At 37.6% G+C, this 20898-nt stretch overlaps 1 protein-coding gene across 3 annotated transcripts in view; it reads left to right on the top strand.

Annotated features, from left to right (window-relative positions):
* Positions 1-20898, top strand: part of LOC127847621 (next to BRCA1 gene 1 protein-like) — a 56461-nt gene that overhangs the window by 7333 nt on the left and 28230 nt on the right. For 2 of the 3 annotated variants that reach the window (XM_052379646.1, XM_052379647.1), the window contains exons 2-13: positions 3452-3514; positions 3971-4012; positions 5407-5536; positions 6342-6550; positions 7102-7200; positions 8666-8864; positions 9213-9285; positions 14573-14809; positions 15905-16084; positions 16486-16618; positions 19075-19189; positions 19667-19833. In XM_052379646.1, coding sequence (XP_052235606.1) covers positions 3452-3514; positions 3971-4012; positions 5407-5536; positions 6342-6550; positions 7102-7200; positions 8666-8864; positions 9213-9285; positions 14573-14809; positions 15905-16084; positions 16486-16618; positions 19075-19189; positions 19667-19833 — 1647 coding nt within the window. The remainder of the gene's footprint in view (positions 1-3451; positions 3515-3970; positions 4013-5406; positions 5537-6341; positions 6551-7101; positions 7201-8665; positions 8865-9212; positions 9286-14572; positions 14810-15904; positions 16085-16485; positions 16619-19074; positions 19190-19666; positions 19834-20898) is intronic. The other variant, XM_052379649.1, reaches the window with a different exon arrangement.

Here is a 20898-nt window from a genome sequence, read left to right as displayed (position 1 = left end):
ACTTCAAAGTGGATCATACCTTTAATTGGTTAAGTCATCATGCGGTGTTTACAATCAAACATTTTATCAAAGAAAATGCCGACAACTTCCGCACGTGTCATTTTAGATGCACGACAAACAAATTGTTTAACAAATCGCCGACAGTCCTGTTGTCATAAAGGTGTTATTATTCAACATTTTATCAAACAAAGCGCTGACAAACACGTCCTTTATAATTATACACGTGTGAAAAATAATGAACTTGTCTACTTTTGAAAGAAAACACTTTTTTTTTTGTATAACCTTTATCTATATTCATATGAAAAACATACACAACATATTTCACGTCTTTGATATATATAAATAATTTCTAGGAGGGTACGTGTTGACCAATTCGGGTACGAGTTTACTAGTGGGGGTACGAGTTGACCAAAAATCGGATACGAGTTGACCAAATCGGGTACGAGTTGACCGAAGGTACGAGTTGACTTAGGTACGAGTTGACTAGCTCCCAACACAAGTGTCCGAGTCATCATCATCATCATCATCATGAATCCCTTGACTGGTCTGGCCGCTTTGGGGGCGGGGGGAAAGAGGGACAACGATAAATAAGTCCTCCTCCAGTCATGTCTGTTGAAATGGTATGCTGCTGAGAGTAATTCATCCATGCAAAGGGATGTCCACTCTTTAACATTGTCAATCCAGCTTTTCTTTCTGCCTCGTCGTCTACCTCCCTCTAGCGCACCCTAAAGAACAGTTTTGCACAGAGAGTCGTGCCTAGTTTAGCATGAACCAATGATTTTTTTAAACATAAATAATTGATGTCAAATGCCTGCAGAAATAATATTTAAGGTATTAGAAAGCATTTTCTTTTTGTTTTAATGGATTACTTTGAAAATTCTATTTTTTATGAATTTTTTAGCAACAAGGGGTAATGAACTTTAAAATAATGGTATAGAATTTCTAACCAAAAGCTGGTTCCATGGCAATACTGGATGAAATGCACACTTTTCTTCAAAACAATCCAAATTCTAATGCTTTTTCTTGATAAAATATCTCCTGTACTAACTAGAAATACCACTTTTTATCAGAAAATTAATACAAAAAGATGTTTTAGTTGTTTTTAATTTCAATAAGCATACTGTTTACGTTCTGTTCATATCTTCCTAACAATCTGTTATGTCATCATTTTTATAAGACAATATTTAATGTATTGTGTTTTATAATTTTGAAATGAAAACATTAATATTGTTTAAGACTAATAAACAAAACATAATATTTAAAAGTGATTTTTGTTGTACCGTAATTACTCTATGTTTTCGGACACTTAAAAATAATAAAAAATTTTCGTGTCCGAAAACATAGATACGAAAAATATTCACAAAATGCAGGTGTCCGAAAACTTAGAGTCAAAAATTGAGTGTCCGAAAATAGCGTCAATTGTATCAACGACTACCGGTAATAGCATGCGCTTGTAAAATACCATGCCGTATAGTATAAATTACAGTTATATATATATTTGCACTGCATTTTAAATAATTTTAAATGCTTAATTTATTTGACAGAAAGTTACTACAAGGTTGTACTTTGACCAACGAGTTCAAAGATGAGAATGTGACGTACCGATACTCGCTAGAATGAACCTGTAATTAACGCAAAAAAGCAAACTATGAATTCTTTGTTTGTTCATTTCAGATAGTTGTTTTCTAACACCTTCCATTGTTCGTAAAACTTGCAATAGGGTGCATCACACTTTGAAGCGTTTAGTATTTGTCACAGTTATTTTACTTACAAGGGGTAGGACCATTGCGGTAGATAATTGAACTGTTAATTGAAACTGCCCCTGATAAGTGTCATAACGCTTATGCTATCGGGCGAAACCATTGTTTTATACCGGTTTACAAGGTTATTTACCCAATAACGCAATGTAATGGTCCGTTGCCCTCAGGCATGCACCTTCCATGTTTTATGATGTTAATCTGGTTGTAAAACCCCATGATCGAAGTGTCATTAGATATCGAAAACAGGACCGAAATTTGGTAAAATAGCGCTGTAAAATATTCTGTCCGAAAACTTAGAGACATAAATAATGGATGAAAAATCGTGTGTCAGAAAATTAAGAGTTATGAAAAATAATTATTTTTGCTAAAAAAGGGTGTGTCCGAAAACTTAGAGTGTCCGAAAACATAGAGTTATTACGGTAATTATTGGCATTTTATTTTACATGTGTAGCAAGTTAAGGTAAATCTTTACTATGTATTGTTTTCAAACTATATATATACAATTTACATTTTTGTACCAAAAATGTGTTATAAGATAAAAGTTTCTCAATAAAAGTAACTAAAAAAATATTATAACTCAAGTTTAAACATATGTGTGTCATAATTTCAAAAATAAGTGGGTGGCGGAAGCTAAAGTAACTGATTAAACAATCATAAGAAGGATAAACTGAAGTATGATTTTTCAATGGTTTATGCGCTAAATTTGAGATGTCTTTTCTAGCAGTTATATAAAGTGTTCCTGACCAAAATCAATGTTATATTACTTTCAAATCATTTATGTATTGGTATACAACAAGAAAGTGGTAGAATATTTACGGAAAACATAAGAATTTTTGATGAAAACTTGTCTGCTGAAATTTACCGAGATGTTCCGGAAATGACCGATCGTCCGTTTCCGAAAATAATACATGTCGTGGTTTCTGAAAAACAAAATGAATGTACCCAAAGATTTTGGTGTTATTGACTATTACTGGTTGATAAATGTATGATTTTGCTTCTTATTTGAAAAAGTATTGCTTTCAAGGCTGATAAACTTGAAATATGAAAGCTATTCGGATGTTTGGCCATTGTTTGTCAATACATCTGCACGATCGGTAATTTCCGTAACCACTCGTAAAATTGTAGCAGACACAAGTTTTAATCACAATACTTATGTTTTCCACTTATATTCGACCACTTTCTTGTTCAATACCAATACAGAAATGATTTCAAAGCAATATTTTATTGATTTCAGCAAGTAACACTGTCTATAACCGCAAAAAAAAACATTCCGAACTTTTTGGTTTACCATTTTTATTTTCTAAATAGCTTGCATGGAGCATGGCATTGAATGTTATGCAAGATAAATGTCTCTACTTTCTTGATTGGATGATTTCAGACTGTTTAATCCAATCAGAAAAGAGCTTTAAAACGTAATTTAGACCCATGTTAAGCGAGATAATAAAGAACCACTTTTTGGTTACTGCCGATTTGTGACATCACGAGTTGCCTCCCTTGTTGGTTCATGCTACTAGCCTAGTGATGTGTCTAAACCAATTTCAGCTTTTTTTCATTCGACAGTCGCCAGTAGGGGCACATGTGGACCAACACGTGTTGCAGTCATGTTCCGTATGTACTTGTTGGTCTTGTGCTCTGTAAGGAGATGTGGAACAGTCTTCGGGAACATTAATGTAATGTATTGATTTTTCCAGTTTAAAGCCAGACTTGACTGTCCCAGGGTGGCAGTGAGCTATGTGGATATTGACAGTGATGAGGTATGTAAGAAATAAGTGCAAAATGGGATTTAGAAACAAAATGATGAGAATTACAGAACACGCCCACATGTTAAATTCTAATCCTTTGATAATATATATGTGAAGCAAAACAAGTTTTTATAAATCAATCTTTTAAACTTTAACTAGATGTTTATTTGTATGTCTGTTTAGGAAGTTTGTAATCCAGTTGTGCACATTAGGTTTTCCAAAATCAGTGGACTTAATTTTCCTCTTCTTAGACTTCTCCTAAATCACACCCCTTATTCTGTTTCATTCACTATATTCATTCAGTTATTATAAATATAATTCATTTGAAAAATATTGTAATAGTTGAAGTTTAATTTTCCGAATACCAAATGGGGACAATTGACACCCCTGTTAAACAGAAAAGATAATTCTTATTGCCTGTTATTTTTTGCAAACTGCAAATTACCAAATTAATGTTTTTCTCTTTAGATTTCGCTTGGAAGCCAAGAGGAATTGTTTGAGGCATTTAGGGTAAGTTAAAAGGCATAGAATAATCAAGTTATTACACCAAACATTCCTATAATACCGGTAAACGTTTAGAAATGCTTCTTTCTGATAGCCAGAAGCAAACATTTTTCTTCGAAAACTTGACATTTGAAAACATAAAAGTATAGGATAGAACCAGATATGTTGATACAAGATTAAAGTAATAAGAAATCATCTGAATTTTCAGTTTTGATTAATTTGGTTGTTAACAAGATGATTTTTCATTTAGTTATTTACACCTGCAGGAATTTTTGCCTTCTTTTTCCAGGGGCTTATAAAGGCCCCATCACCCAGGAGAAAGGCCCCTTCCCAGAATACATTTCTTTAAAATGATGCAATATTAACCAATTTTTGAGTTGACCTTGGACATATTTTTCACCATTGTCAGTGTAATACATGTACTTCATAATCTTGTCAATTTATTATGATTATTTCCCATAAACGAAAATGTATTTCACCACATAAGTGTTATTCCGCTTGGCAATGAACAGTGTTCTTTTATTTCTTTAAAACATGCCTGTGTCAAAAATTGGACAATTGTCATTTTGACAATCTATGAACAACCACCTGTAGGTTGCCATGCAGTGTGGACACAGATTGTGTCAACGAGTTGCATGAACTTTTTCCCTCTTCGCTCTGGGAAAACAGGGCTTAATGCATGGGAGTAAAGCACCTTCTCATAGGGACGTTATTTGCAGTTTAACCAGATATTTTCCATGAGGAGTCTTTGAAAATTACCATAAAAGCTGAAAACAGACTGCACATGGTTATCTGGGAGTACACTTAACACACATGCATTAAGTCCTGTTTCTGTAGAGTGCAGCTCATATTTTGCATGTTTTCTTTCCACATAAGTTGCGATGTAGTGTGGACACCGGCTGAGAGTCAAGGTAATGCATGAACCTTTTCCTGCCTCACTCTGGGAAAATGTGGCTTAATACATGTTTTTAGTGTCATCCCAGATTAGCCTGTGCATTTGGCACAGGCTATGCATTCGGCACAAGCTAAACAGGGATGTCATTTTCCGCCTAAACTTGATTTTACCCAGAACAGACCCTGATTAAACGAAAACTATTATAAAAGCGAAAAGTGTTGTCCCTGATTAGCATGTGTGGACTTCACAGGCTAATCTGATACTTCACTTTATGCACATGCATATGATTGATGCTTCTTTTGAAATCCCAGAATTAGCTGACTATGTGTTCATTAGTTGACTTTTTGTCTCTTAGCAGACTTTCTGTTCATTACTGGTAGCTGACATTTCCATTAGCTGGCTTTGTGTCCATAAGATCACTTTGTGTCCATTAAATTGACTTTGTGTCCATTAAATTGACTTTGTGTTCATTACATTGACTTTGTGTTCATTAAACCCCTTGTAGGTTGCGATGCAGTGTGGACACAAGCTGAGTGTCAAAGTGATGCCGTTAGCCGCGGAGACAGCCGTGTTCCGGATGGTGGACATCGACGATCACGGTGACCCCCCAGAACAAAGTATGGACAGGCTGGACGGTAAGCCAGACCTTTTTCTGGCCATTATGGGAAAAATGCAATGTAATTTTGGGATTAGGATTTTTTTTCGGGCAAAAAGTCCACTTATTGTGGACAAATTTAATATAATTTTGTGTGATAATAATTCATATTATACAAACAAAATCATATACATTCTAAATATATATTTTGTTAGATGTAATTCAAGTTAAATTGAGTTATAATAAACATAAGACACTTCTTAACAAAAAACTAACAAATAACATTGGGATATTTCTTACCATTTTGCTTTGGGAATGGGTCCGTTTAGAAAAGGCCTGTAAGCTCTCTGCCAGATACATCTTTCCAGTACTTGGCCACTTTCCCCCTCAGAAGTAACTATGAGGCTGTTCCCGCTTTATGTTGTTTGCCGCACAGTAGTATCCTGGGTTTTAAAATTACACCTTTTATAACATTAATCTTGTAAGAAAAGTCCATCATTTAAGTAGATTTTAGAAGGGACTACACACGGGTCAAAGTGTGTATCTTAGCTTGAAAGGATTAAGCAAAGAGTCCGACCAATCATTAACAAAGCCTGTAGGCATTCTTGTTTTGTCTGATAATTATGAAATGATGCATATGTCATATATTTATTGTATCCATGGAGTACTTTTCACTGATATTGAATTTTTCGTCTAAAGCAAGTCTTTTATTAAAGAAAATGCAGTATAGGCATTAATTGATTTCCTAATTAGCCTTTGCGAACTGCACAGACTAATATGGGATGACACAATGCACTACCATGAAGCTCCAGTTAATTTGCACATGGACTTTTTAAAAAATCCAGAGCCCCTAGATCTCCGCGAAATCTGCCCTGACCCTCACACGGCTATTCCGATGGGAGATGTGGAGCGGAAAAAAGAAGAGGCGCCTGTTGCTCCGCTAGCTAAGGAAACCGATGTGGACAAGTTAGAGGGCAGTGTGGTTGAAGGTGCGATCGTGTTCCCAGACGCTGATATGAAGCTGTCAGTGAAGAAATATGGCTGCGAATGGGAGGTAAGCTCTTGGCCCAGTGCTCTCTCCATTGAATTGTTTCAACATGTTTTAAAGAATGACTTGACCTACTGAATCAGTTTTTTGTCACCATTTTGGAATTCCATTGGCCCTTAGAGTTTGAATAAATTGCGTCATTTTTACTAAAATTGAGAAATAGTTATTGTTTATTTTACTTAACAAAATGAGAATAAAATTGTTTTTAAGATTGTATTAAGAATGTTTCAAGTTAAACAGCTGGATAGGGAGATAAACTTAAGGATGAGTTGTATTAAAAACAGCAAGATACTTAATTTGTATTTTATTTCTTTCGGGGGGGGGGGGGGGGGGTGAGGTGGGGCTTTAATAAGGAATTTTAGCAAGTCATTTGGGAAAAATATATACTTTGTTGTTCCAGATTAGCCTGTGTGGACTCTGCAGGCTAATCTGGGACAACACTTTACGCACATACATTAAGCCCTGTTTTCTTATAGCACGGCACATATTTTGCAAATTTTAACTATTCTTAAAAATAAAATTGGATTAGAATCTTAGAAGTGAGATTTTTATTTCAGCCTGTTGCTGGGTCAGTCTATGAACGCCAATCTAGCTCAGAAGGTGCACGCCAGGATCAACTTCTACAGTACAGTGACTTTGTGGAGTTCATGACAAAGGTACAGCTTTATTACGTTGAGGCGAAAACAAAAATTTCAATGAGTCTCACTTGGCGGAAAACTGGGTTGCATGCATGTGCGTATATTACTGTTCCAGACCGCACAGGCTAATCTGGGAGGACTCTTTCCGCTGAAACAGGATTATTGTTAAGATGTCCTTTATGCAGGAAATACAAAAAATACAGAATATTACGCAAGTCAATTGTTCTACGTGTTTGTATCAGTTGAGTAGCTTGTGTGATGACATATCTCACGAGAGGCAGAGCCTCGGGTGTGATACGAAATATCACAAGCAACCAGACTGATACAAACATTTGTAACAATTGACTTACATTTCTTTTTTTATATACAACTTTGTATTAAGTTTAAGAATTGAGTTTAAGCATTCATAATTAACCAAGAATGCTCTTATAATTTTCTGCATTCAAAGTGACATCATTAAAAGTAGTTCGGCTAGTATGGTAACTCGGAATTGGAAAACTAGAGAGTAAAATAATATGGGAATTATTTGTGTGTAGTTGTATTTTACCGATTGATACAACTTGTATATTTTGGAAACATAAAGCAGGTATATAATAAAAGCTGAAAGTGCTGTCCCTGCTAATGCATTAAGCCCAGTTATCTTAGTGTGAGACTCTTATTATGCTGAGGCCAAACAAAGATTTGTATAAGTGGTTTTCAAAATCTATTGAAATCCTCCCTTTTGGGTTATATTGAAGCCTGAATCAGTTGAGCCTCATTTTTGGAAAACAGGGCTTAATGCATGTGTCTAAAGTGTTGTCCCAGATTAGCCTGTGCAGTCCAAACAGGCTAATCAGAGAAGACACTTTTTATGTCCCCCACCACTATAATGGGGGACATATTGTTTTTGCGCTGTCTGTTGGTTTGTGTTTGTTTGTTTGTTTGTTTGCCCCAACTTTAACATTTGCAATAACTTTTGCAATATTCAAGATAGCAACTTGATATGTGGCATGCATGTGTATCTCATGGAGCTGCACATTTTGAGTGGTGAAAGGTCAAGTTCATCCTTCAACGTCAAAGGTCAAATATATGGGTCAAAATCGCTCATTTAATGAATACTTTTGCAATATTGAAGATAGCAACTTGATATTTGGCATGCATGTGTATTTCATGGAGCTGCACATTTTGAGTGGTGAAAGGTCAAGGTTATCCTTCAAGGTCAAAGGTCAAATATATAGCTTCAAAGCGGCGCAAAAGGGGACATAGTGTTTGTGACAAACACATATCTTGTTGCTTATAAGGATTTTTTTAATTATATGAAGCTCCTAATTAGCGAAAATCCAGTCTAGGCAGAAAGTGTCGCATCTGATTAGCCTATGCTGACTGCACAGGCTAGTCTAGGACTACACTGACTGCACAGGCTTATCTAGGACTACACTTTACACACATGCATTCTGCAGAGTACATTTAGACCAAGGCTTATTATTATTTCTCATACATACAGCTGAAGAAAGACCTGAGATCAGAAATTGTGCGTGATGTCACGAGGAAGACTGTAAAGCAGGTCCTAAAGGGACTTGATGGGGCCGTGATTGAATCCCTTCAGGGGTCAGGGACCTTGGGGTCAAGTTGTGGGGTCGCTGGTGGTCAAGGTGACACAAAGGTCATGGGGTTGGCAGCGGAAAAATTCCCAGATGAGCACGGTATGTATTTTTGTGTAGTATTAAGTTTAGTTTTTGGACACTGTTTTAGATTTTAAGCTTAGTGTGGACTTCTTATTTTTAGAAATGAGAAAGATTGTTATGTTTTAGCTATGATTTCAGCTCAGCTATTGATTGCATGTTATTTTAAAGACATTTCCAATTTCATTTTTTAGTGTTTGGACACTGGCTTCTCAATTTCATACAGAACCATATTTACAAATGAGAAAGATTATGTTTCAGCTTTGATTTTCTGTTGGTTGCATGTTTAAGTTTAAGGACATTTGTTATTTTAACGGTGAAAACCAAAGTCCAAAAGCAGTGCAAATATGATTATTAATGTATTTTCAGTGGTTTATGCACATGACGGAGTAATATGTGATGGGTGCAACAATCCGATCGTAGGACCACGCTACAAATGCGGGTATGTAGAAGTTTAGAAGTTAGAACAGTCTCATTTAGTTAAGTTCAGACCTAAAAAACAGGGCTTTAAGCATGTGTATACAGTGTTGTCCCAGATTAGCCTGTGCTGTCTGCATAGGTTAATCAGGGACGACACTTTCCGGGTAAACTGGATTTTTTAAATGATACATTTAAGTGGAAATACTGTCCCTGATTAGCCTGTGTGGATTGCAAAGAGTGCACACAGGTATTAAGCCCCATTTTCCCTGTGCAAGGCTTTCAATAACTTAAGCTGGCTTCTAACAGAGACCTTAAGCTGATAGATAACTTCTTCGGTCATTTTCTTGGGAAAACCATGTTTTTGGTATCTTAGGAAAGAAACAAAGAATGCTTACTGATTGTGGATGGAACACATGTCCTGCATTTATCCACAACAACTTCAAACAATCTAAATCAAACTACCACTCAGTATGCAGAGAAATTTGAGCTTCAAATGATGATTTAATGCGATGTTAGAGCAACTGATCATATAAACCACATCAGCTTATTTGCATATTAACCAAAAGTGGTTAAGCTGGTATTTGACATCGGATCTCGGTTGTATAATTGATTATAAAAAGATAATGTCAACATGTCAATATATTTTTATGCCCCCCTTCAAAGAAGAGTGGGTATATTGTTTTGCTCATGGCTGTCCGTCCGTCCGTATGTCCGTCCGTCCACCAGATGGTTTCCGGATGATAACTCAAGAACGCTTAGGCCTAGGATCATGAAACTTCATAGGTACATTGATCATGACTCGCAGATGACCTCTATTGATTTTGAGGTCACTAGGTCAAGGTCAAGGTCACAGTGACCCGAAATAGTAAATGGTTTCCAGATGATAACTCAAAAACGCTTATGCCTAGGATCATGAAACTTCATCGGTACATTGATCATGACTCGCAGATGACCTCTATTGATTTTCAGGTCACTAGGTCAAAGGTCAAGGTCACGGTGACCTGAAATAGTAAAATGGTTTCCGGATGATAACTCAAGAACGCTTATGCTTAGGATCATGAAACTTCATAGGTACATTGATCACGACTCGCAGATGACCCCTATTGATTTTCAGGTCACTAGGTCAAAGGTCAAGGTCACAGTGACCCGAAACAGTAAAACGGTTTCCGGATGATAACTCAAGAACGCTTATGCTTATGATCATGAAACTTCATAGGTTCATTGATCATGACTTGCAGATGACCCCTATTAATTTTCAGGTCACTAGGTCAAAGGTCACAGTGACTCGAAACAGTAAAATGGTTTCCAGATGATAACTCAAGAATGCTTACGCCTAGGATCATGAAAATTCATAGGTTCATTGATCATGACTGGCAGATAACCCCCATTAATTTTTAGGTCATTAGGTCAAAGGTCAAGGTCACAGTGACTCGAAACAGTAAAATGGTTTCCTGATGATAACTCAAGAATAATTAGGCCTAGGATCATGAAACTTCATAGGTACATTGATAATGACTGGCAGATGACCCCTATTTATTTTCAGGTCACTAGGTCAATGTCAAGGTCACAGTGACAAAAAACATATTCACACATTGGCTGCCATTACAACTGACAGCCCATATTTAATGATTATCTACAGTACACATATTTGTTTTCTTCTTAAATAATTTCCTTGAAAACAGATTGTCACTAGTGACTAGTTTTTTTTTTCTTGTAGTCTATCTCAGTCAGAGTTGAAGGGGAAATTTGCAAACCTATTATATAAATATTTAAAAGTGAAGCCAATTTTACATGAAAACTTGTCAACATTCCAAATGTGTGTTTCACTAATATTTTCTTTCCCTGTTCTGAATGCTTATGGTGTCCTGTAGTATTTCCACTCTTAGAGAAAGCTCAGTAACTTGTCTTTTTTTCAAACATAAACTATGTGCTCATTTATATGATGCTTTTCGAGGAACAGATTAAAACTTGTTATTGAAAATGTTGTCCTATTATTGAAGACTAAACAAAATGGTTACTCCTAAAAATCATTGTTATTACAATGCCATCCTTGATTGGGTCATCAAATTATAGCAGTGATTCAAATTAGCACAAGTTCATAGGCCCTGCACTAGCAACTATTAAATCAGGCTTGTTCAAATTCTCATTTTAATATACCGTATTTTACCATGTATAGCGCGCTACCATGTATAACGCGCATGCGATTTTTTAAAGCCAAAATGGACAAAAAAAGAGTTCAAGACCAAAAACCTGAAAATTTGGCCGAAAATGGCCGCCATTCTTATATTGCGCAATCATTTAATCTGAGTTTTTCGGGCGCTTAATTTTTTGTTTTAAAGTAGGGAGAGTTTAGACAATCAGGAGCATGGGTTGCATAGCACTATTTTTTCGACAATTCGAAAGATTATTCTCTCGAGAACACCGATATGTCCTTTTTGCCGCGCACTGCGGATGTTTTTTCAAGACCCCTGCGCGTTAAATTCAAACAACTATTACCTATTCCTCACATTTGAACAGTGTAACATTTTCATTACCTGCCGCTCACAACATCGTATGACATCTTCTTCTGCAGACCCGCAACATCGCAATGTCCAATTTTACGCAAATCGTCCGTGGCTCCCATTTTATTTTTCATCGACTTAAATATTTCCCCATTAAGAGATGCTCCCCATTAAATCCAGTTTGACCTGGTATTTCGCGCCTTTACTGCGTCTGGTTGATAAGTATTTATAGTGAGACAAACAATACACCCGAACGCTCAATTCCATACAGTTGGCGTTATCGGCGTAAAGCCATTTGACAAATATCATTTGTTTGTCTCTATTGAAAGAAAATAAAACGAGTCTATATCTCTATTGTTGGTTTGTTACCTACGTAGTATACTCGCACATTAGCATATTTATGCAGAGATCGGAAAATCATTGATAAATGTATTCGTCGATTGAATGCTTAGGGCCGAGTTATTTCGGCAAATCGGAACTCAACTTACGTAAAACACTTGCTCAATTAACCGTTGAACTCCACCTCTTTTCTCTGCAAAAGGTTCGAAGGCGGAGCTTTGCACATGCTATTATTTAATTGGACGATTGCCATTGAGGAACAAACACACGATTGGTTCGGCATGTTGATTGCTAGACAAAGGAAGCCAATTTTGTCGGCGAGAAACTTGTCGCTTTATTTCTTCAGACAGGAAGCGGCTTTCCTTTGATAACGTCAAACTGTCAATTCACATAGAGTGCAAATTTTCGGAATTGCTAACATTAAACTTTGGATTAAATTATCAAAATAAAGCAAAAGGGAAGTTGAGAAATATGATTGAGTTAATTAGCCTCAGTTCAAATAAGACGTTTTGCGTTGTAAATCAACGAGTTTTCATGACAACAAAAACTGTAACAAACAATACCGCGACGCACGGGGATCAATATACCTCGATTTTTTTTAATAAACAATCAATGAAGAACTGTGAAAACACCAACAAAGACATTTTTTTCATCTTTTAATTTTTGTCAAAACTGTTACTACCCCGTTCATTCCTAACCTTTCCCGCTATTTGTTGTTTCGACAACGGCCCCTTCAGTCTATAACATTATAGGGTGTAGTTTTCTGCAATAACAAAAATGGCGGCAATTGTGAAGATTTACGATTACGAAATGGATTTTTTTGCAATTTAGCAACCAGCTAAAAGCGTTGTGTCAATGTATTACGCGCACCGAATTTTTATTTCGAAATTTGAAGGCAAAAAACTGCGCGCTATGCATGGTAAAATACGGTAGACAGGCTTTATTTTCTTGGTCTCAATCAGTAATATTGTTAAGAATTTGACTTTTGTGGATAATTTCAAGGTTTTTTCTATAAAGTGTTTTGCGGGGCCATATTCAATCTTTATTTTTATGCCCCCCTTCGAAGAAGAGGGGGTATATGGTTTTGCACATGTCGGTTGGTCGGTCTGTCCGTCCGTCGGTCCGTCTACCAGATGTTTTCCGGATGATAACTCGAGAACGCTTAGGCCTAGGATCACAAAACTTCATAGGTACATTGATCATGACTGGCACATGACCCCTATTGATTTTCAGGTCAGTAGGTCAAGGTCACAGTGACTAGAAATAGTAAAATGGTTTCCGGATGATAGCTCAAGAATGCTTATTAACCAAAAGTGGTTAAGCTGGTATTTGACATCGGATCTCAGTTGTATAATTGATTATAAAAAGATAATGTCAACATGTCAATATATTTTTATGCCCCCCTTCGAAGAAGAGGGGGTATATTGTTTTGCTCATGGCTGTCCGTCCGTCCACCAGATGGTTTCCGGATGATAACTCAAGAACGCTTAGGCCTAGGATCATGAAACTTCATAGGTACATTGATCATGACTCGCAGATGACCCCTATAGATTTTGAGGTCACTAGGTCAAAGGTCAAGGTCACAGTGACCCGAAATAGTAAATGGTTTTCAGATGATAACTCAAGAACGCTTATGCCTAGGATGATGAAACTTCATCGGCACATTGATCATGACTGGCAGATGACCCCTATTAATTTCAGATCACTAGGTCAAAGGTCAAGGTCACAGTGACTCGAAACAGTAAAATGGTTTCCGGATGATAGCTCAAGAATGCTTAGGCCTAGGATCATGAAACTTCATAGTTACATTGATCATGACTGGCAGATAACACCTATTGATTTTCAGGTTATTAGGTCAAAGGTCAAGGTCACAGTGACAAAAAACCTATTCACACAATGGCTGCCATTACAACTGACAGCACATATGGGGGGCATGCATGTTTTACAAACAGCCCTTGTCAGAGTTTGATTTCCTGTCTTTAAAATTCAAACTTTTGTATGCCCTCGAAGGAGGACATATAGTGATCGGACTGTCCATCCGTCTGTCCGTCTGTTTGTCTGTCTTTCACACTTTGCGTTTAGGTTTCGAAAAATGCTGATAACTTCTAGGTCGCTTCAGATAGCAATATCATATTTGGCATGCATGTGTATATGGACAAGGCCTTTCCATACGCACACAAATTTTGACCCCTGTGACCTTGACCTTGAACTTAGGGTCAGAGGTTGGGTTTCGAAATCTGCGTTTAGGTTTCAAAAAAATCTCATAACTTCTATCAAACATTTATAGAGGGCATAAGTGATCCTATTGTGACAGCTCTTGTTTCAAATAGTAATTAACTTTGCTGGATCTATGAGGAGTTTTATTGAACCCTGTGAGGGTGGTAGGGCATTTACCTCATCTTAGATGGTTCTTAAATTTCACCCTTGTGTTTTCAAAATATTTATACTGATTGGTCATACTTTCTCCAGGAACTGCCTCGACTATGACCTGTGCGAAGTCTGCGAGAGCAAGTCTGGTCTGCACAATCCCGAACACGTGTTTGTAAAGATCCGTCGTCCATGCCCGAGAGTGGGAATGGTTGACGGAGTGCGGCGGCCTCTATTGAGAGGATCCATCTACCGAACCCACCGTCGCTGCAACCTCCTGGTGCCCATACTAGGGGAGGGGGTCGAGGATCAGAATGAGGCGAATAACCACCTTGAAAGGTACTGAAAACACCTTGCAGGAATTTTTTTCCTTCTTTATAAAGTACCGGAAAACAGCACTTTCCCAATTAGGAAAAGACTACAAATTTCCCAATCGCTTTCCAAAAAATTGCCATTTGAAGTTTTAATTTTTAGCGAGGCTGTTTTCAGAGAAAACCCGAGCTATTGTCATAGCCAGCTTGTCATCCGCCGTAGGCGTCGTGCTAAAACCTTAACATTGGCCATAACTTTTTAAATATTGAAAATAGCACCTTGATATTTGGCATGCATGTGTATCTTTACCTGCCAAATGATAAATAGAAATTTTATTTCAATGCAACGCAGTAGGGGGGGGGGGGGGGGCATTTTGTTTCTGACAAACACATCTCTTGTTGGATCACTAGGTCAAAGGTCAAGGTCACTGTGACCTCCAAATTTATTTTTTTTAAATCTGACAAGCTTTCGCAGCCGAGCGTGGCACCCGTTATGCGGTGCTCTTGTGTTTATAAATAACATGCAACATTTAGTTAGTTTCCCAACGCAGCTCTAGGTCTTAAACCTAAGTAAATATATTGACAACTTGACAACACTTTGTATTTTGAATTTTGACATTTTGAAGTATTTGGTAGCAAAAAATCAAATACACTATTTTCCCAATATGACGACTTGACAATGGGAATTTTCCCAATGTTAGTGTTTTTCACGCACTTTTTTCTCAATTCCTCTGGTACAGGTACTTTTCTTGGAGTCATAACACGAGAAAACCTGTATAATGGTTCTGTGTAACAGGGCTTGATGCATGTACAAAAGTGTCATCCCAGATAAGCGTATGCTGTCTGCGCAGGCTTAGCAGGGACAAAACTTTCCGCTGTTATGTAACTTTTGTTTAAAGGATGTTTTTTTCTGAACGGAAATAAATTATATGGGGAAGTGTCATCCCTGATTAGCTTGTTCTGACTGCACAGGCTACTTTGGGACTTTGGGAATACACTTTCACAAAGAATAGAAGGCCTTGGCCCAGTTCTTAAAATGGAAAAAAATTCCCTGCTACAACGAGTTGTAGACTGACTACAGTTCCCATAATGCATGCCCTGATTCATAGTTTTCTGATTTCAGCAAACTGAAGTGCAGATATTCACAGAAGATCGAGAAGAAGAAGAGAAAGTCAGAGAAAAATATTGAGAAAGTGAAACGCAAGGCCGAGAAACTGAACAGGAAGCTTGAGTCCCTCGCTGACTCACCTTCCAAACGCGAAAGGTTGGACCTTCTTGACGCGGTCACCTATGACTTCTACAAGTAAGGCCAAAAAAAGAATTGTACTTGTTTTGGGTAATCCAAGGGTTTGTTAAAAGAAAAATCTGTCATTTTTAAAGATGTAAGCAGTTTTTAGTGTAACATTTATGCCATCAAAGAAACAGTATCCAAATGAGCCTTGATTTTGGAAAATGGAGCATAATGCATGTAGTGTCATCCCAGATAAGCTGTGCAGTCTGCAGACGTGAATCAGGGGCAACACTTTGCGATTGAACTGGAATTTTTCTAAGTAGAGACTCTCTGTAAACAAAAATACAGTGAAATACAGTGAAAGTCGAAAGTGTTGCCTCTGATAAGCCTGTGCAGACTGCACAGATACTGAAAGGGATTGCATTAAGCCCCCTTTTATCAGAGTGTGGCTGAAATGTACAGAATGTTTACAGGGTTCTTATGGGCGCCCAGTTGCTTTCTGACCTGACAGTTCCTGCGCGTACAGAAATGCAGTCGGGGACCAAGTTCGTTAAAACCTGGTGGGTGAAGAACAGTGGAGATGGACAGTGGACATGTGCTACTAAGGTAATTGGAATGCTACCTATGTTACAATGGCATACAAATACGTTCATTTACCCATTACGAAAAGTTAAGTGAGTCTTAAATTATTTTTTTCACTAGTCTGTGGTATGGAATTTTCCATTTAAAGTAAGTCTCTTTTAAATGAATCTCCAGTAGAGGCGGAAAGTGTTGTCCCTGATTAGCCTTTGCAGACTTCACAGGTTTATGTAGGACAACACTAAACGCACATGCATTAAGCCCGTTTTTTTAGCTCACCTGATTGCTCAGGGGAGCTTTTGTGACCAGTCTTTGTCCGTCGTATGTCCGTCCGTCCGTTAACATTTGCTTGTAAACACTCTAGAGGCCACATTTCTTGTCCCATCTTCATGAAACTTGGTCAGAAGCTTTGTCCCAATGAAATCTCGGCCGAGTTCGAAACTGGGTTGTGCTGGGTCAAAAACTAAGTCACTAGGTAAAAAAAAAGAAAAACCTTTTTAACACTGTTGAAGTCACATTTCATGCCCAATCTTCATGTAACTTTGTCAAAATGTTTGTCTTAATGATATCTTGGTTGAGTTCAAAAGTGGTTCCGATCCGTTGTAAAACATGGCCGCCAGTGGACGGGGCAGTTTTCCTTATTTGGCTATTGAGAAACCTTGTAAACACTTTAGAAGTCACAACTTTAGCCCAATCATCATGAAAGTTGGTCAAAACATTGGATCAATTGATGTCTCGGACAAGTTCGAAAATGATCGAGATCGGTGAAAAAACATGGCCGCCAGTGGGCGGGGCATTTTTCTCTATATGTATATAGTGAAAACATGTCAACACTAGAAGTCACATTTTTGGCCCAATTTTCATGAAATTTTGTTAGAACTTTTGTTTCCTAGATACGTGAGTTAAGTTTGAAAATGGTTCCAGTGTGTTGAAAAACATGGTTGCCAGGGGGACGTGGCAGTATTCTTATATTTATATAGTAAAAAGGCTTGCAAACAATCATGAATTAAGGTCATGTAACATGTGAGACAACTCTTCTAAATATTGCATTTAAGAATACAGTAGTTACTCCCCTTTGATTATTAATGTTTTCATAATAATACAGTGCAGTTGTGTTCATTTATGTGTTAATTGTTATTCGAGGTTGGATTTTTTTATGCCCCCTTTTGAAGAAAAGGGGGCATTTAGTGATCGGACTGTCCGTCCGTCTGTCTGTCTGTCTGTCTGTCTTTCCGTCACACTTTGCATTTAGGTTTCCAAAAATGCTCATAACTTCTATGTCCCTTGAGATATAACCTTCATATTTGGTATGGATGTGTATATGGACAAGGCCTTTGTTACGCACACATTTATTTAGCCCTGTGACCTTGACCTTGAACTAAGGGTCCGCGTTTAGGTTTCAAAATCTGCGTTTAGGTTTCGAAAAATGCTCTTAACTTCTATGTCCCTTGAGATATAACCTTCATATTTGGTATGCATGTGTATATGGACAAGGCCTTTCCATACGCACACATTTTTTGACCCCTGTGACCTTGACCTTGAACTTAGGGTCCGCGTTTAGTTTCGAAATCTGCGTTAAGGTTTCAAAAAATGCTCATAACTTCTATGTCCCTTGAGATATAACCTTCATATTTGGTATGCATGTGTATATGGACAAGGCCTTTCCATATGCAAACAATTTTTAACCCCTGTGACCTTGACCTTGAACTTAGGGTCCGCGTTTAGGTTTCGAAATCTGCATTTAGGTTTCGAAATCTGCGTTTAGGTTTCGAAAAATGCTCATAACTTCTTTGTCCCTTGAGATATAACCTGGATATTTGGTATGCATGTGTATATAGACAAGGCCTTTCCATCTAAATCTGCGTTTAGGTTTCGAAAAATGCTCATAACTTCTATGTCCCTTGAGATATAACCTTCATATTTGGTATGCATGTGTATATGGACAAGGCCTTTCCATACGCACATTTTTTTTTACCCCTGTGACCTGTGCTGTTCGTCTGTCCACATGTGGTTTGTTAACCCTCTAGCATTCACATTTCTCAAGCATTCTTTATCAAAGTTGCTGAAAGATCTCGGTCAAGTTTGATGATGAGCAAAATCACATAATTAATGCCATAATTATTGCCCTTAGATTGTCCAAATTTTCATTATATTATACAAAATCCTTGTAAGCAAAGTTTGATGTTTGATGTTTGGGGGGTCAACTCAAAATATAGGTCACCATTTCAAATCTTACGAAAACAAAAACACTCCCTAGGCCAGAGCTTTGGTTCAAATATGATAAAACTTGACCAGGATGTTTGTCTGGTCAATATCTAGGTCATGTTTGACATAAGGTAAAGATTGAATGAACCGATTCCTCTCAGGTGAGCGGACTAGGGCCATCTTGGCCCTCGTTTTAGAATAAGGCTCAAAATGATAAATAAAATCTTTTATAATAATTAAAACAACAACAACACTTGACAATGACCATGTTCTTTCAGTTGAAGCTTCTAACGGGAAACATTCCCACTCCATCAGCTGTTGTTGACGTGCCCCATCTCCTGCCCGGTGAAGAGGGGGCGATCTGCGTGGACTTTGTCAGCCCCTCTCAGTCAGGTAGGTATAGAGGAGAGGTGAGGGAGAGAGATCGGGGGAAGGGGCCATATGTGTGGACTTTGTCAGCCCCTCTCAGTAAGGTAGGCCTGTCAACTAATAGAGCTGGGCATGTACTCATCAACCCATTCTTAGACTTTAAAATAAAAAATATTCCTAGACCCAAGAAATTCGTTTCAGGGTTTGCATAAATGCAGACTACCACTGGTGCTTATGGCATGAGCCAAGTGGTCTTACTAAAGCATGATGCAATTAGAGATATTTAATACAAAATCATACTCAAAATTGAAGCAATTTTTGTAAATTGCAATTTTAAGAATATCCTTTATTGTACATCTTAGGTCTAAGAATTGTTTGATGCATATTCAGACATTGGCATTGCCATAACTGCATTTAATGTTTTATGTACCAACATGTGGCCATATAAGTAGACCTTTTGAGTTCTTGTTCATAAAAATATTCTGTTTGTCTCTGGTATAGGTGAATACGAGAGCGTTTGGAGGTTCCATGAGAACAGCATGCCGTTTGGTTCCACCATTTCCTGTACGATCATAGTTGTGCCCAGAGAGATACTGGAACCGACAAAAGAGGAAGTGGACTCGCTTCGAGTCGTCATGACAACATCACAGAAATCAGAACCCGAAATGGTAACAAGTGTTTTCTTTAACATTTATAAATTAATGAGTCCCAAAGTGTGAACATGAAATATTTGAAAATTGCAATGAGTCCCCAGCCAATTGTATGAGTATAGGACTCGGGATGCGCTCCAAGATAAAACACTGGGTATCTGAAATAATCCTGATACATGGTTAGATTTAATGTTTACGCCCCCAAGACGTGTGAGGCATTAAGCATCACACCTGTCATCTCGTCTGTTTGTACCTATGTACGTATGTACATCGCCAAGCTTGTGTTTTTAAGTCCTCTATCTACCTGGTGCATCTTGCTAAAACTTTCACAGATGTGCTTTCCATAGGATATTCTTCAGACGCCCCGGGTTGGAATAGAGAGGCTAACTCCCTGCATATGCGAATTGTTTTACATTTACTTGTGACAGTATTTGGTGCATTATGACTCTTCAAGAAAAAAAATAGCTATAAAGTCATGGTTAACATTTGTATGCCCCCGGTAGGGTGGCATATAGCAGTTGAACTGTCCGTCAGTCAGTATGTCAGTATGTGTGTATGTCAGTCTGTCCGTCTGATAAAAACATTGGCCATAACTTTTTCACTATTGAAGATAGCAACTTGATATTTGGCATGCATGTGTATCTCATAGAGCTTTTGAGTAGTGAAAGGTGAAGGTCATCCTTCAAGGTCAAATGTCACATATATGGCGTCTGTCCGTCCGAAAACTTTAACATTGGCCATAACTTTTTTAAGGTAGCGCACCTCTAATGATTTCCCGCGATTTTTTCGAAGGTTGAAGAGCCTACTATTAGGTGCCGTAGCCTAGTGGTTAAGGCGATAGACTAGAAATCTTTTGGGATATTCCCGCGCAGGTTCGAATCCTGCCGACGACGTATACTTTTTTGCGACGCGTTTTATTTATTTTCTAACGTAATTTGATTTAATATGGCATATAAGCTATATTTATTGTTAAATATGTTGCAATTTTTATGCATATTCTTCAATTATTAAAATTAAAACAACGTTATGGCGAAATTGGGTGATTTACCTTTGAAAATACGAACCATGCATGTTGCATTTTTA

This window comes from Dreissena polymorpha, chromosome 10, assembly GCF_020536995.1.
Source record: "Dreissena polymorpha isolate Duluth1 chromosome 10, UMN_Dpol_1.0, whole genome shotgun sequence".
Taxonomy (NCBI): domain Eukaryota; kingdom Metazoa; phylum Mollusca; class Bivalvia; order Myida; family Dreissenidae; genus Dreissena; species Dreissena polymorpha.
Note: the sequence above shows the minus strand (reverse complement) of the source record. Positions and strands in the feature narration are given on the sequence as shown.